The sequence below is a fragment of the Lepidochelys olivacea genome (genome assembly GCF_965140295.1).
Source record: "Lepidochelys olivacea isolate rLepOli2 genome assembly, chromosome: 2".
Classification (NCBI taxonomy): Eukaryota; Metazoa; Chordata; order Testudines; family Cheloniidae; genus Lepidochelys; species Lepidochelys olivacea.
Window position 1 is genome coordinate 247,989,051 of NC_140412.1, and position 16,258 is coordinate 248,005,308.

At 43.0% G+C, this 16,258-nt stretch overlaps 1 protein-coding gene across 3 annotated transcripts; it reads left to right on the top strand.

Moving 5' to 3' along the window:
* The first annotated feature begins 1,751 nt into the window (after positions 1-1,751).
* IDI1 (isopentenyl-diphosphate delta isomerase 1) lies at positions 1,752-15,064 on the top strand. Of its 3 annotated transcripts, none has more exons than XM_084620367.1 (5): positions 1,752-1,979; positions 5,481-5,641; positions 6,653-6,745; positions 10,265-10,395; positions 12,375-15,064. In XM_084620367.1, the coding sequence occupies exons 1-5, from the start codon at positions 1,855-1,857 to the stop codon at positions 12,690-12,692; spliced, it is 828 nt and encodes a 275-aa protein (XP_084476493.1). In that variant the 5' UTR covers positions 1,752-1,854; the 3' UTR covers positions 12,693-15,064. The 3 variants fall into 3 exon arrangements, with proteins under 3 accessions (XP_084476493.1, XP_084476492.1, XP_084476494.1); XM_084620366.1 differs by having other exon boundaries at positions 1,754-1,979; positions 5,478-5,641; XM_084620368.1 differs by lacking the exon at positions 1,752-1,979 and adding an exon at positions 3,724-3,840 and having other exon boundaries at positions 5,478-5,641.
* Positions 15,065-16,258: the final 1,194 nt, after the last annotated feature.

Sequence of the window (16,258 nt, forward strand, 5' to 3'; positions counted from 1 at the left end):
GGAGATAATGTGCTGAGACACCCGCATCCCTACCCAGCGCGGGAACCCTGCTGGAGTCCAGGTGCTAAGGGCTAGGAAGGGAAGCTGTGAGGTAAGGCTACAGGCAGGACAGGGGGGCGCAGCGGCATGGGTGCGGAGGCTTTCCATGGAGAACAGGGCAATGGGCGCCTGAAGAGCTGCGTGGTACTTTTTGTTACCCTCTCTGACCTGCACTTTGCCCTGGTACCACGGGCCATGCCTTAACACATCCCAGTGCTTCCTTCCTGGGCTGCAGCCCTGCAGACCTCCCTTTTGCTTACTGGCAACTTTCAGATAATAGTAATTTTTTGCTGGGAACTGAGAGGTGCTAAGAAGGGATATCCACTCCATTTGTAGCACTTTGCAACTGAGGAATGTGGCCAGACTTTCAAAATGAAAAAACTAGGACTCTTCTTATACAACAGAGATGTGTGTTGGGGTCTCAAGCACCTAAAGGTATTAGGGCTCATGCAGTGCAGGGGTCCATCTCTGCAGAGTTTATGGGAGGATCAAAGCATTAGCTGTGAGACACTCCAACCTGCAGGATTTGGGGAGAGGCCCATAGGTGGTGGTTAACTCTGTCCACTCTGAGCTCTTTGGAATGTCCACAGCTATGTGAATTTGTTGGTGAAGTGTGCACTGAATGAGACAAGGGTCCTCAGGAGCCATTAGAGGTTTGTGCATCACCTTTAATTTACTTTGGTGAACAGCTCATTTAATTCATTTAAATGTTACTAAATACATTTTATTTAATAAACCCACTGGAAAAGCCACCCAAAAAACCCCTCTTAGTTTCCAAATAATTTAACATCACTAAGCAACAGTAAACTTAGTTAACATGCCATTTACAAATTCAAGCACTTAAAAGCAAGGACATGAGCAAGTAAGAACATTATATTTCACACTATTCACATAACTAAACATGTTAAACCCTAATTCTTATAAGCAAAGGCCCATATGTGCTTTAATTTCATAACTTTATAATACTCCATATGATGATTGTATTGCTTCGTCTAAGCAAGAACTCAGATATGCTGCTGCAAAATCAAACTAAATTCTGCAGAAAGCCCCACTGTTTCACTATTTCCTTATGCACCCCCTTCTCTCTGTATCTCTTTGGTGTCTCTTGTCTTAGACTGTAAATTCTCTGGGGGCAGGGATAATCTTTTTATTCTGTGTTTGTACAATACTTAACACAATCTGGTCCTAGTCCATAACAGGGGTGCCTACATGCTAATGCAATGCAAATAATAACCTCCCCAGCACTTTTTTAGGGGGGCACCTAAAGCGTGACAGAGATCAGGATTATGGGGAATCAATACATTAGCTGGATGCTTTTGCTAAAATGGCCATTAGTGACATGATGGTTCCCAGTGCTGAGGTTTGTGTTACCCTCTGTAGGTTTCAGAGTTAATGCTCCATTGTGAAGAAAGGCTCAGGCCACACAGTCCAGGCCATGCCAGGCCAGCACCGCACTGGTCATAGTGCAGTCTCATTCCAGCTCACGTGTACCGCCAGGATGATTAACCCCCTAGATTCCGGGGGTCGTTCCTGCAGCAAAGACACAGGGTCAAACTTCTCCACGGCCATACGCTCAGCCTCATCCTCGCTTCCCCATTGGCCAGTCACTGCCTAACCCTCGCTCGCCATTGGCTGTTCCCGTTTCCTCTACTCTCACTCTCTATTCGGTCAGTACCAGGTGTGATTGGCTAGGCTGGATGGGACTCCGCCCAGCCCGGACGCGGGCCCTGTGCCGAGGCGCGGTGGCGCGATCGGGCGATGCGGTGACGTGCGGCTTTCCGGGCGCTGCTATTGGCGGGAGCGGGGTGACGGGCGATGTGGCGCGCGCTGTGCGGGTTTGTGGCGACGGTGGGTGGCAGGGGCGCCGCGCGCTCTCACGCCTCGCGACTGCCCGCCGGGAGCCTGCTGGGACAGGAGGCCCGGGCCGACAGCCCCGCGGGGTGAGTGCAGCGGCGGCGCCTGCCGCAGCGTCTCTGGCCGGGGGGGGGGGCGATGGGGGAGGAGTAATGGAAACGGAGTGGCGGGGCGGGGCGCTAACGGGAGCAGACCTTGGGCATGGTCTGGACAGGGGTTGGTGATGTAGAGTATGCGGGGGAGGCGGGGGTTAGGAGTGGGAGTGTCAGGGGACAGGAGGGTGGGGGTGTCGGGGTAGGAGGCTACGGGGAGGGGATGTCGCGGGGGACAGGAGTGGGGGTGTCAGGGGATACAAAGATGGGGTGGGGGAGTGGGGGGTTAGGAGGATGAGGGGATGTTGTGGGAACGGGAGTGGGAGTGTCGGGGTAGGAGGATACGGGGAGGGGATGTCGCGGGGGACAGGAGTGGGGGTGTCAGGGGATACAAAGATGGGGTGGGGGAGTGGGGGGTTAGGAGGATGAGGGGATGTTGTGGGAACGGGAGTGGGAGTGTCGGGGTAGGAGGATACGGGGAGGGGATGTCGCGGGGGACGGGAGTGGGGGTGTCGGGGTAGGAGGCTACGGGGTGGGGATGTGGCGGGGGATGGGAGTGGGGGTGTCAGGGGGTAGGAGGCTACGGGGTGGGGATGTCGCGGGGGACGGGAGTGGGGGTGTCAGGGGGTAGGAGGATACGGGGAGGGGATGTCGCGGGGGACGGGAGTGGGGGTGTCAGGGGATACAAAGATGGGGTGGGGGAGTGGGGGGTTAGGAGGATGAGGGGATGTCGTGGGGGACGGGAGTGGGAGTGTCGGGGGGTAGGAGGATACGGGGAGGGGATGTCGTGGGGGACGGGAGTGGGGGTGTCAGGGGATACGAAGATGGGGTGGGGGGGTTAGGAGGATGAGGGGATGTTGGGGGGACAGAAGTGGGGGTGTTGGGGGGTTAGGAGGATGGGGTGGGGATGTCAGGGGGACAGGAGGATGTCGGGGGACAGGAGGATGGGGGTATCGGGGATAGCAGGATGGTGGTGGGGATGCCGGGGGACAGGAACGGAGGGGTGTCAGGAATTAGGAGGATGGGGGGTGTCAGGGTTGGGGAGGGTCTCACACCAAGGTCTCCCAATCTCTTTATCTGACTTCCTATAGGGTCTGCTACTGAGCTCTCTGGGATTGGGGATGGGGTGTCGGGGAGGGAGGATGGGTGATATTGGGGACTGGGGTGGGGTTGGGAGTGTCAGGGGAACAGGGGCTTAAGGGGATGGAGGTGGGGTTGAGGGGATTTTGCGTGGAAGGGCCTTTTACACCCCTGGCTCTTTCTAGTGCGGGTGAATCTTCTCCTTAGCTGTAACTCCTCATCCACTTCATCTGGTCCCAGCCTGAGGCCCCAGGAGTATCTTTCTGTGCTGGGTGTTTTCTTGCGATTGCGTAGGTTGGTGTGTGAGGCTGGCACTGTTGCAGTGGGACCAACCTTCTCATGGAGAATTTGGATCATCTCTCTGAAGGGTTGTTGTCACCATCATCTTAAATCATACCTCAGTCGGAGACCTGCTTCTCAGTGTTGCTGGCAATACTGAAGAGTCCCTGTAACTGAGGGAGATTAAAGGAAACTATTTCCTTGATACATTTGATGGTATTCGTTGTCTAGTCGTCATCACTGTTTCCACTCGGTAGTATGGGTTTGTCACAAAGCAAAAATGAAACAATTTTTTAAAATTGCAAAAGGTGACTGTAAAACCCTCAGTCATTTGTAGGAGCCTTAGGGGCAGACAAATCACCTATAACTAACTTTAATTCCTTTTTTTAAAAGTATAACTTGATTTGTAGCACTAGTAAAGTCTCTATACAAACTTATCACACCTTGGGCAGATCGTGCAGCACTTTGGGCGCAGGAAAAAAACAGGATGAAAAAGGTATTTAGTTAGAAAATTGTTTAGAATCCACTGCCTCATGTTAGTTTCTGGGCATATTGCACCTCAGACTCCTGCTCTCTGCTCTGTCTCATTATTACTACACTGCGATAAGACATCTCATAGTGGTCTCAGAACCCTGGCTCCAGTCCAAGCCTGATCATCTACACTGGAATTTTTAGCCCCACAGCTCAAGTTCTATTAGACTAACTCAGATGACCCTGGCTCTAAGACCCAGTTCTGTGAGTTATTTTTATCACAGTGTAGATGTACACTCTGAGCACGCACCCTCTTGGTTTCGGGCCTGTAGTTGTCATGTGTCTCTCAGGGTGGAATCATGCAATTCTCCCACTCTTACAGGGCCCTAAGTTGCATTTTTCTGTGTATGAACTGTGATTATCTCACCAGATCTGACTTAATGTCCAGACTGCGATTCTGTTCCCTCTGTGGGGCAATGACAATGGTAAATCAGTGACCAAACAACCTCCTTAAAGCAAGCATTTCATAAAAAAAAATCTTAAAAATCTTAAAACAGATTGTACATGTTTACCTTATCAGATTTTTAACCATCTTTCACATGGAGACCCTGGTAGATATGACTTCTTATAGTGTCTTTCATTGAGCTTCTCTCTGTCTCAGCTCGTCTCCCTACTCAGAGCTTACTGACAACTCCCAAAGCCAGGGGTGGCCAACCTGAGCCAGAATTTACCAGTGTACATTGCCAAAGAGCCACAGTAATAGGTCAGTAACTCGCCATCAGCTCCTCCCTCCGAGCACCTCCCGGGGAGGAGTGAGGGCATGGCAGGCTCTGGGGAGGGGGCAGAGTAGAGGCAGGGCCTGTGGCAGGGCCACGGGTTGAGCAGTGAGCACCCCCGGCACATTGGAAAGTTGGCGCGTGTAGCTCCAGACCCGGAGTCAGTGCCTATACAAGGAGCCGCATCTTAACTTCTTAAGAGCTTCATGTAGCTCCAGAGCCACAGATTGGCCACCCCGCCCTAGGCAGTCTGGCAACTCCACCCTCTTTTGCAGGAGTCATGTCACTTTTTAGCCATTTGTAGTCCTTTGACCTGGTAATCTCTAGCTTTGGCAAAACAATCTTTGTAACTTGTTGGAGACTGAGTCCTTGAATCTACCAGATTGCCTCATTGTCTTTCATGTCCTTGGGAGTTCCTATCTGGGAAGCAACTGTGCCCCCTTCACATACATATATGTACATGTGGTCCAGGCCATATGATTAGTTTACAGAATCTGGTTTGGGCAAGCTGATCTGTACCATATGATGCAGGATTTCCTATATCAGATCAGAGATCCAGCGTCCTTCTAGGGCTAATACCTGCTCTTTCAGAGAAGAGAGACAAAAATCCATAAAGCATCTAGCTAATATTGCAGTACAGTACATATTGTGGGGTAGCCAATACCTTCATCTCTGAGCCAATCCATTTACATTTATCAGAATAAAGTTTGCTTATCCTTCTCTAAACAAAATAATAACTAATTGTAAAACTATCCGCAGTATTAGAGTCTACCACCTATGGCAGCAAATTCTGAAGGCTGAACATGTGATGTGTGAAATATTCTAACTTCTAAATTTGCTGGCCCTCAGTCTCATCAAGTGATTGTCTCTTGATCACTGTTTTCAGTAGAAAGAGAAGTACCACAGCTATGCCTGAAGTAAACACAGATAATCTTGATGAGCAGCAGGTGCAGCTTTTGGCAGAGATGTGTATCCTTATTGATGAAAATGACAAGAAGATTGGTGCAGATACCAAGAAAAACTGCCATCTGAATGAAAACATTGATAAAGGTACAGTTTAAATTGATAGGAAATCATGTTAATAATTGTATGATATATTTAAATAAACATAAACCTGGCCTTGAAGAGTTTACAATCTAATTTCAAAGCAAGATGCTACAGTGGGAACAACAAACAATTGGAGGCAATAAGGAAGGGAGAATAAAGATAATAGTACTAGGAACATGTGGCTGTGAACATTTAGCAAGGTGCTTTTGACTCACTTAGATTTTTTTTAACTTACAAAACATAAGCAAATAGATATATTATAACAAAATAAAAGTCTTAGAAGACAGTAATTAACTTTTATTTTAGTAGGTTTATTTTTTCAAACGGCAAAATGTAACCACTTCACAGAGGGGAGTTAAAAGGGAATTTGTCTCAATTTTATATGCTGGTTTGTGTCTACTAGAAACAGAGTCTGTATACTTCTTGAATGCTTATCCTTTTTATTTTTGGTGGCCCAATAAATGGTATTTCATGTAAGGTTTGCAGATTGCTTTTGTGTACTCACAGTAACAAGGAGCTTGTCCTGGAGAAGGACAGAGAGCTAACACTTTTGGGAAAGTTCTGGTTTTACATTCTACTACTTATTCTATGCACATTATTGAGAGCTGGATGCCTTCCAAAGTAAAGTTTGGGATTTTAACAGCCTGTTCTACATTATTTCTCTCTGATATAAAATCTCACATAAGGACTAAGCCCCGGTAGTGACTTGCCCAAACATGCCTTAGATAAACTTCCTTCAGAAACATTGAGCTTAATTGTAATAAGATATTGGAAGCAGATACTTAGAAATTTGTGCATGTATAGGAATAGGAAAAGCTAACATTTAACACAGGTCAAAATACAAAATCGAAAGTGTTTCTTTTTTTCCACTTCTTAAGAAAAGTTTCTAGTACGTAAGATTGAGGAAAAAAACCTTTCAAAGATGAACCTATTCTGGTTCCGTGATCTTTGCTATTGTACTTGCAGTTCTTTTTTAATCAGAGAATAATACTCATGTTTTTATGTCTGTTTTAGGATTATTGCACCGAGCTTTCAGTGTTTTTTTATTCAATACAGAAGATAAGTTGCTATTGCAGCAGAGATCAGATGCTAAAATTACTTTTCCAGGTTCGTATGTAAACATTTCTTGCTAAGGTAAAAAGCTGTGTTTGTGCCCCTCTTTCATTTCCCACCATAACTTCCTCTACAGACTTTAAGATCAGTTTCCTTGGGGAGAGGAGAGAAAGTTAATTAGTTTTGGGCTTTTCCAGAGGATGAAGCCAATGTATAGGCACATCAGCTTCTTGCATTAGAGAATAATTATAGCATGGATTAGAGACCTGTTGGGAGAGATTGTCCAAGGACATGTGCAGACATGTTTATGCAGGTCCAGGGAGTGCTTGTAACTAACTTTTTCAATAGAGAAGAGCTAGAAAGCAAAGTGGGAAAGTCATGCAACTACCTGTGCAAATGGAATTTGATCCTTTAGATTCTACTTGGAAAGAAGTGCAACTGAAGTTTCTCAGGAAAAAAAATATTTAGCTGTTGGAAGACGATCCTGAGTTGAATCTGAAAACTGACTCCTTTTACTTGACACTGCTGTTTTAGTGGTTCTCTTTCCACCCCCCTCATAAGGTAGCAAAAATACTGCTTTTGATCAAAAGGTACCGTGCCCCTATCGCACGATCTAGAGAGGCTCCGCACTGAGTGTGCGTATCTCAGGGCAGATTGTCAAAAACAGAATGGACACCCCAGACTGTTGGTATGTACTATAATTAGATTTCACCAAGCCAGTAACAAAAGTGAACTCCTAGATCACTGTATCTATCAGTGTTTCCATGGAGTCACAGTCCCCTTAAACTCTCCAGTCTATCTTGCTGTCCAGGCAAGCTGGACTTAGTGATAAATGGTCACTTACACCAAAATATTCAGGTTGCTCCCAGTTCCAAGAAGCCAGTCACTTACCCCAGATCAACTGGTACTTTAGATCTCATGTCAAAGACAATAGAATATAGAATCATAGAATATCAGGGTTGGAAGGGACCTCAGGAGGTCATCTAGTCCAACCCCCTGCTCAAAGCAGGACCAATCCCCAACTAAATCATCCCAGCCAGGCTTTTGTCAAGCCTGACCTTAAAAATATCTAAGGAAGGAGATTCCACCACCTCCCTAGGTAACGCATTCCAGTGTTTCACCACCCTCCTAGTGAAAAAGCTTTTTCTAATATCCAGCCTAAACCTCCCCCACTGCAACTTGAGACCATTACTCCTTGTTCTGTCATCAGCTACCACTGAGAACAGTCTAGATCCATTCTCTTTGGAACCCCCTTTCAGGTAGTTGAAAGCAGCTATCAAATCCCCCCTCATTCTTCTCTTCCGCAGACTAAATCCCAGTTCCCTCAGCCTCTCCTCATAACTCATGTGTTCCAGTCCCCTAATCATTTTTGTTGCCTCCACTGGACGCTTCCCAATTTTTCCACATCCTTCTTGTAGTGTGGGGCCGAAAACTGGACACAGTACTCCAGATGAGGCCTCACCAGTGTCGAATAGAGGGGAACGATCACGTCCCTCGATCTGCTGGCAATGCCCCTACTTATACATCCCAAAATGCCATTGGCCTTCTTGGCAACAAGGGCACACTGTTGACTCATATCCAGCTTCTCGTCCACTGTAACCCCTAGGTCCTTTTCTGCAGAACTGCTGCCGAGCCATTCGGTCCCTAGTCTGTAGTGGTGCATGGGATTCTTCCGTCCTAAGTGCAGGACTCTGCACTTGTCCTTGTTGAACCTCATCAGATTTCTTACCTGAAGGCAGTTCTGTAACAAATTAATTAAAGGTTTATGAACTGGGAAAAAGAAGTAAGCGTTATTGGCAGGTTAAAGCAAGCCAACATATATATGCAAATGAGTTGCAATCTAAGTCCTAAGAGTGACAGAGCTGTAGTGATCTATCAATTTAACGTATCTTTCAGGGTGGATCCAGGTGTAACTCCTGGGGGTCTCTGGCCCTGTGAGAGTTCAAACAGCAAAGAGATGGAAAATTTTGTTCAGTCTTCGTTTTATTTCCTTCATTCAGCCTCCAGTTCCATAGGATGAGTGTCCTTGCATGTAGCATTTCCAAGGTGTGATAGGGCCCTTCACCAATCCTTTGTATTGCACTGTTCCTTGATGTCCCATCTGATTTTGATGGTTATTCTGAGTGGGCAGGAGACACTCTTCCCATCGGAGTTCAAATTTAAAGCAAATATTTTCAAAGTTATAAAGCAAAACTTATGTATTTCCTTACAGCATGAAATACAGACATTACAAATAAAATGAATGCATGCAGCAACTAACAAACATACTATAGAGTCTAAGCCTGGGGTAATCAATAGGCGGACTGTGGGCCAAATCCAGACTATCAGACACTTTTGAATGGACCACAAAATTTGTTTATTTACTACTTATAATTATTGTTACTGTGGTGTGAAAAATGTTTCTTTGTAGTCTGAACCTTGACCGTGAAATTTGGACCTTGGGAAAAAAAATAGACTAACCTTGGTGCAAGCACTAAATACCGTCTTAGAAAACTAATACTGATTTTAAGCAACGCTAACACATAAGTGAGATGGTCCGGTCTGTATAGCTATGAGTTTGTCAGTTTTTAGCTAATGCCTGGAGCTTTAGCAAGACCTGGCACCTGGCCTGCCAGCGTCACAGCCATCTGCAACCTCCCTCTTTTTATCCTTTCATGCTTTGGTCTTTTTTCTCACCCTCTAGTTCTTTATTAATGTCAAAACAATAGGCAAGACAACTTACAGAGAAACCTAAATATGCCTATTTCCATTTAGAACTGTGAAACTCATCTTAGACTTGAAAATGTCTAAATCTTGTCTGCTCCAGAAAAATCTCATTGTATTATGAGATTGCTGCTTCAGTCAAAGCAGTCAGGCATGTGCTTTGCACCTGGGTTTTAATGATTATTTAGACTGGTTTGGTCACCAAGCAGCATTTACCATGCTACAATATCTGTAATTAATGTGAAAACATTCAGTGCAGTGGGTGGGTGCTCTTTTCTACCAATCTAAGGGCTTGTCTATGCAACTGCTAAGCTTGCAGCAAGCTAGGGTTTGAATCTACTCCTGCCATGGGTTAAGTATGTATATGGACCCTGGTGCACCTTGATCTACGTCATTTTGAAACTGGAGTAGATTAAAACGCTCTGGGGCAGTGTGTGGCAGCAGGGTCCACATGAATACTTAGTGTGCAGCAGCCTAGCATGTTGTTAATCAAACTTTTAGACACTCCAGGTAAAGTCTACAGGATAAACAATGCAGAGGGTTTTGCCAGCTGATCTTGCAACACTAGATGAGATCCTCTGGGGAGACAGCATTTGTTATCCAAGGTGATAATGCAGCACAAATAAGGCACTAACATGCAAAGTTAGGTTAATTTTAACTTCTGTTAGAAATATTTGATTAGGGGAAATCTGTTTCTGTTTTTTCTCAATCACAAACAAAGGGATTAGGAAAGAATGCTCAAGCTTTAAAGTGGAGGGTGTTTAGACATCTTTTTAAAAAAACAAACGGACTGGTGATGCAGCTGTTCTATACTAGATTTCTGCAATGTATTTTGCTGTTCTGAATACTGACTACACAAACTTTTTACAGATTGTTTTACCAACACTTGCTGCAGCCATCCACTAAGCACCCCACTAGAACTGGAAGAAAATAATGCCCATGGTGTTCGGCGAGCAGCACAGAGGCGATTAAGAGCAGAGTTAGGAATTCCTCTGGAACAGGTAACAGAGTGTGTCACTACAGATTAATAATTTACCTGAAGAAAAATTGTTGAACAGTAAACTTTTGAATTTGGCACAAAGTAACTACCTGCTAGGATTTGTAATCAAAAGCTTACACTGAAGAGGAATTAAATTGTTGAATCTTGTAGGTCTAGTTGCTTAGGGAATAGATGTAAATATTGGTGAGTCAATTGGCACAAGTGTCTTCCAGATTCTAAAAGTCTTGTCCAGCTGCCTACTAAAGGATCCTGGAAGGCAGCGCATAAAGTAGAGACATAGGATTCCAAATACAGTGTTTAAAATCAAAATTATTTACAAGAATCTGAAATAAATATTGCCATCTATTGTAAGTTACTGTAAATTAACAGTCATTGCCAAGAAACCCAACTGACTGTTAGCTGCCTTTGGTGTGTTTTATATTCTACAATGAACACAAGTTTGTGAGATACTTGTTGAAAAATATCCTGTTCTCTCTCTCTCCCATAACTGGACCCAAATACTTTAATCCTTGATACAGTACCAGAGCAATAAAATAAATTGTTCGCAAGAAAAAAGGATCCTTCAAGAGTACTTCTTCCTTCAACCTAAATATAAGGCAAAGAGTAAATAACATTGTGCAAAGTAAGACTTCATTTCAGTTTAAATCCTCTGTTTACTAACATGGGAAAGGACATTTAATCACCAACCTTAAAAAGTTGGACAACAATATTACAATGATTTTAAAAATACAAATTGGCAATGAGGGGTAGGGCTGCTGTACCTAGTCAATTATGAAAGTTGAAAGGGGTAACAAGTAGGATACCTGCCCGAGTCCCCTGGCAGTGTTGGGTTTTTTTTATAATTACTTCACTATTTAAAAAATGTTTCTTCTGTTTCCATGTAGAAAAACCCACACAAAACCAGAAAGCATACTGGTGTATAGGGAAACAATGAAGCCAACTCAACAGGAGTGCTGTCACATGCACCAAGTTGGACAAAAAAAACTGTTTTTTTTGCCTCTGTGTTTTAAAAATAAGCTTCAAACTTTTTTCCAGACCAAAAATGTATGTTGGAGTGTTTTTTAAACTGACAGTGTCCCTTCAGAAAGGTGATGCATAACGGTCTTGTTTTTTCCACTTCCAAAATATATTAATTAAAATGTCTTGCTGTATAGAATCATAGAATATCAGGGTTGGAAGGGACCCCAGAAGGTCATCTAGTCCAACCCCCTGCTCAAAGCAGGACCAATTCCCAGTTAAATCATCCCAGCCAGGGCTTTGTCAAGCCTGACCTTAAAAACCTCTAGGAAGGAGATTCTACCACCTCCCTAGGTAACGCATTCCAGTGTTTCACCACCCTCTTAGTGAAAAAGTTTTTCCTAATATCCAATCGAAACCTCCCCCACTGCAACTTGAGACCATTACTCCTCGTTCTGTCATCTGCTACCATTGAGAACAGTCTAGAGCCATCCTCTTTGGAACCCCCTTTCAGGTAGTTGAAAGCAGCTATCAAATCCCCCCTCATTCTTCTCTTCTGCAGGCTAAACAATCCCAGCTCCCTCAGCCTCTCCTCATAACTCATGTGTTCCAGTCCCCTAATCATTTTTGTTGCCCTTCGCTGGACTCTCTCCAATTTATCCACATCCTTCTTGAAGTGTGGGGCCCAAAACTGGACACAGTACTCCAGATGAGGCCTCACCAATGTCGAATAGAGGGGAACGATCACGTCCCTCGATCTGCTCGCTATGCCCCTACTTATACATCCTAAAATGCCATTGGCCTTCTTGGCAACAAGGGCACACTGTTGACTCATATCCAGCTTCTCGTCCACTGTAACCCCTAGGTCCTTTTCTGCAGAACTGCTGCCGAGCCATTCGGTCCCTAGTCTGTAGTGGTGCATGGGATTCTTCCGTCCTAAGTGCAGGACTCTGCACTTGTCCTTGTTGAACCTATCTCCCTATCTCTTACTGCTGATTAGTTAATTAAGGATTTTGGTTTTAGGTAACTCCAGAAGAAATCTCCTATCTAACGCGAATTCACTACAAGGCCCGCTCTGATGGGATCTGGGGAGAACATGAAATTGATTACATCTTGTTTGTGCGGAAGAACGTAACACTGAATCCTGATCCGAATGAGATCAAAAGCTACTGTTATGTGACACAGGAAGAACTAAAACAGCTCTTGGAAAAAGCATCAAAAAATGAAATCAAGATTACTCCATGGTTCAAATTAATTGCAGAGACTTTTCTTTTTAAATGGTGGGATAACCTGCATAATTTAAATAGATTTGTGGATCATGAAAAAATACACAGAATGTAAAAAGCTCTAAGTGAATGTAGTGGTGAGGGATAACAGTGGGATGCTGTCTTAATAGCAGTAAGGTGACTTTTAATTCTTAAGGTTTTGAATACTGACAAAAATGGTACATCAGCAGTACCTATTGTAGGAATTTCTGTTCCTATGCATAGTGATGTTGTTTCAGTTGGGCTGGGTTTTTTGTGTTTTTTTGACGGGGCGGGCAGAGCTGTTGGGTTATGGGTTTTTGTGTTAATTTACAGCTGAACAACAGTGCTGGCCTGACAGCATGGGTAATTTAAGTCCTCTTTTCAGAGCAGGCAAGCTGTGGTGTTACCCAAGTACTGAGAAAAGTTTTGAGTGTAAAGCCAGCCTTGATGACTATAAGTAACAGTAGGTATAGTATGAACTTGTTTGGGGCTTAATGAATACTAAGATAGAAAGCCTGTGTAGAAAATAAATTGTAAACCTTTATTTTGAGGGGCACTGAAATACATTTAATAAGGCTTATCAGATAAACACAAATAGGCAACAGCAAAGTAAACTTCCCTGCATTGCCTTTCCATGCAGTGCCTATAACCTGACTGGGAGTGATGCTGTCTAATGCATGGAGGATAATCCAGTCTCTAACTACATTTAGTTCAAAGAAAAGGAGTACTTGTAGCACCTTGGAGGCTAACATTTATTTGAGCATAAGCTTTCGTGAGCTACAGCTCACTTCATCGGATGCACGTAGCTCACAAAAGCTTATGCTTAAATAAATTCGTTAGTCTCTAAGGTGCCACAAGTACTCCTTTTCTTTTTGCGTATACAGACTAACATGGCTGCTACTCTGAAACCTCCATTTAGTTCAGTCTCCACTGTGACAGTAGATATGTGCCACTTCTGAAATAGACACCCAGCCACTTACAATTAATCTGACACATCTTCCAAACTCAATTTATGGAGGCAGATAGGTTAAAGGAATTTTGTCAATGTGTATTTATACTAGTTCAAGTTACACTGTTTAACTAGCATCTCTTCATCTTTTATAAAAACCTATGGCTTGTTGATTCCTCTGTTGCTTTTAAGATTTTTCATCAAGGAAAAAACTGATTTACTAGGGAAATGCTATCAAATGCACAAAGTAAACAAATCAAACTTCACAACTATGTCAGTCTCAGTAATACTTTAAATTTTCATTACAACTTCTGAAAATGTAAGTTACACAAACGCATGGGTATGTTACATGAAAAGCACCTGGAGTGACTGGTTCCTCTGCTCTTTTGTAAAAGTGTGAAGTAGAATACTAATATCACTGAACACTTCCACTGTTTAATATTTTAACATTTTATTGGTATTCTAAAGCAGAAAATGGAATTTCAACTTAGATGTTTTCATATAGGGCAACTACAATGGAAATCTGTTTGTTCTTGCCTAAAAAAAGTGAATGACAAGGCTGTTAACTGCAGTCCTTAAAAGGACATTTAGGATCACAGAAAGAAGTGTGACTTAACCATTGTTAGAATGTAAATATAAGAACCTTGGTAATTCACTGAGTTCTTTGAACTTAAATGCACTTAAAATTACTATTGGTGGTGTGATAGGAGTCTTGTACAGTGGAAGACAGTAAAACTAGGTTGTGGGTTCTCCATTAGAATCAGAAAGCAAAGAAAGCAGTACTACCTTTAACTAAACCTTTCAAGAAAAAGGTAACACCTTGTGACCCCATGACATCTTCCCCCTTCTCTTTAGTTGAGCAGCCTTGAAGTGTTGTAGAGGATTAGGTAGCATCATTTCTAAAATTCCTCTGATAACAAAAATAAACATTATCTTCCACATGAGCTTTTGAGAGTGGTTGTATTTTGGGTCAAGCCACCATTGGCACTGTTCTTCACTTCTGATTTTAGTCAACTGTTTTCCTGGTTCTTTAGTTTCCTCCCCTTCAATTTACATTGTGGGCACCAAAATGGAACTGCAACCCCCCTGAAACTGAGCCTACGGTTCGTACAAGCAGATCATGGAATATCAAAACACTTACGATTTGAATTATTGAGAGGTTGAAAGGAGAGCTGTTTTGGCTGATAAGTTAGGTAACAATCTGAGCAGACAGTGAAATTAAGCCAAACATTTATCCTGAAGGCCTGCCTTTAAATACAAAGTACATGTTACTGTAAAGATGTATATATTAAAAGCATATGAACTAAAATATTGTTTATTCAGGTAGTAGTTTTTTCAGACCAAAACTAGAAGATAAGGTTTTTTGCTCAGTGGGATCTGAATTGAGACAACTTAAGTGTAAGAGCTCTAATAGCATTGAGAACTGAACATTAAATTCTGCCTTCTGTAAAATCCACTCTGCTTCAGTGAAGTCAGTGTAATTGTAGGAGCATAAGAAAATAAAATTTCACGAGTTATCCCTATGTCTTTTCTCTATCGGACCCTGACAGTCACATTGGGTAAAACTGCTGGCATTCCAGGAGAAAAGTGACAGTATGCAATTGCCAGTTACATTACCCATTGTTAATGTGTAATGTAAATCTGTTGCTTTTCAGAAATGAAGGGAATATGTTTAACGCACAAATGTTTCACTAACATTAAAAAATGGGGAAGAAAAACAACAGTACAAACCATCACAACTAGTGCTTCATTACTGTATTGTCAGTGAAAGCTAATCATGTTCTTTAACATTAAAACAGGAACTGAAGTATCAGTGGAGAGGACATCTGCTGAAATTGCATTTGTGTACATCTAGAGACATTTCACTGAATACCCCCTTAAACTAAAGAAATATTTCACTAAAAGTGTCCTATTAACTGCTTTTGAAGATACTACATGAAGTCTGATTATCAGAATGAAACCAAAGATGGGGAAGACCATTCTACTCCATAGTAGAGGGATGTTACAATAAACTAAACTATAAAAACAGTTCAATAATGGAAAGTGCATGCTGCTTATTCGATTCATTAAACAAATAGATTAAAAAAATACATCCCACTCATGCAACAGAGTTCCCATCCCAATTCAAATGAAGGGATGAAAGGCACTGCCAACTACTTAAAGACAAGATTATCTCTTTGGTATAAAAAATAGCAGATTCAGCAATTGGGAGAGTACATCTTGTCTGGAACAAATACTGAAGCCAAAGACCAAAGTTTCAACATGTCAGAACAAAAGTACTATAGCTAAATTTGCCCTGATTTTGGCCAAGGTGTAAAAGGCAAAGTTTAGTCTCCCCTTTCTAAACATTATACTCTTGCAAGTTTTAAATTATTATACACATTTTAATCAAATTCTTATGCCAAAATATGTCCTTATACTAGTGCTGGAGGTTTTAACATCCACATTTTTCTTTATACTATACATAATGAGGCTACCATGTGTGTTAGGGGACGTGGCAGGGAAGACGGGCTTGGTTGTCAGACAGAGATAGCCAGTATCACTCAGCCCTTCTGACCATCAACAGTTTTCCCAGTGCCAGAAGAAATTATACTTGCTATTTTATTTTAGGGTTGTAGAGAATTAGCGCTGTGCTCCTCTATAGTTTGGAAAGTCTAAGCACACACTCCCCAACACGAAGTCTTTCATGGTTTGTTTTATCTCTATTACTG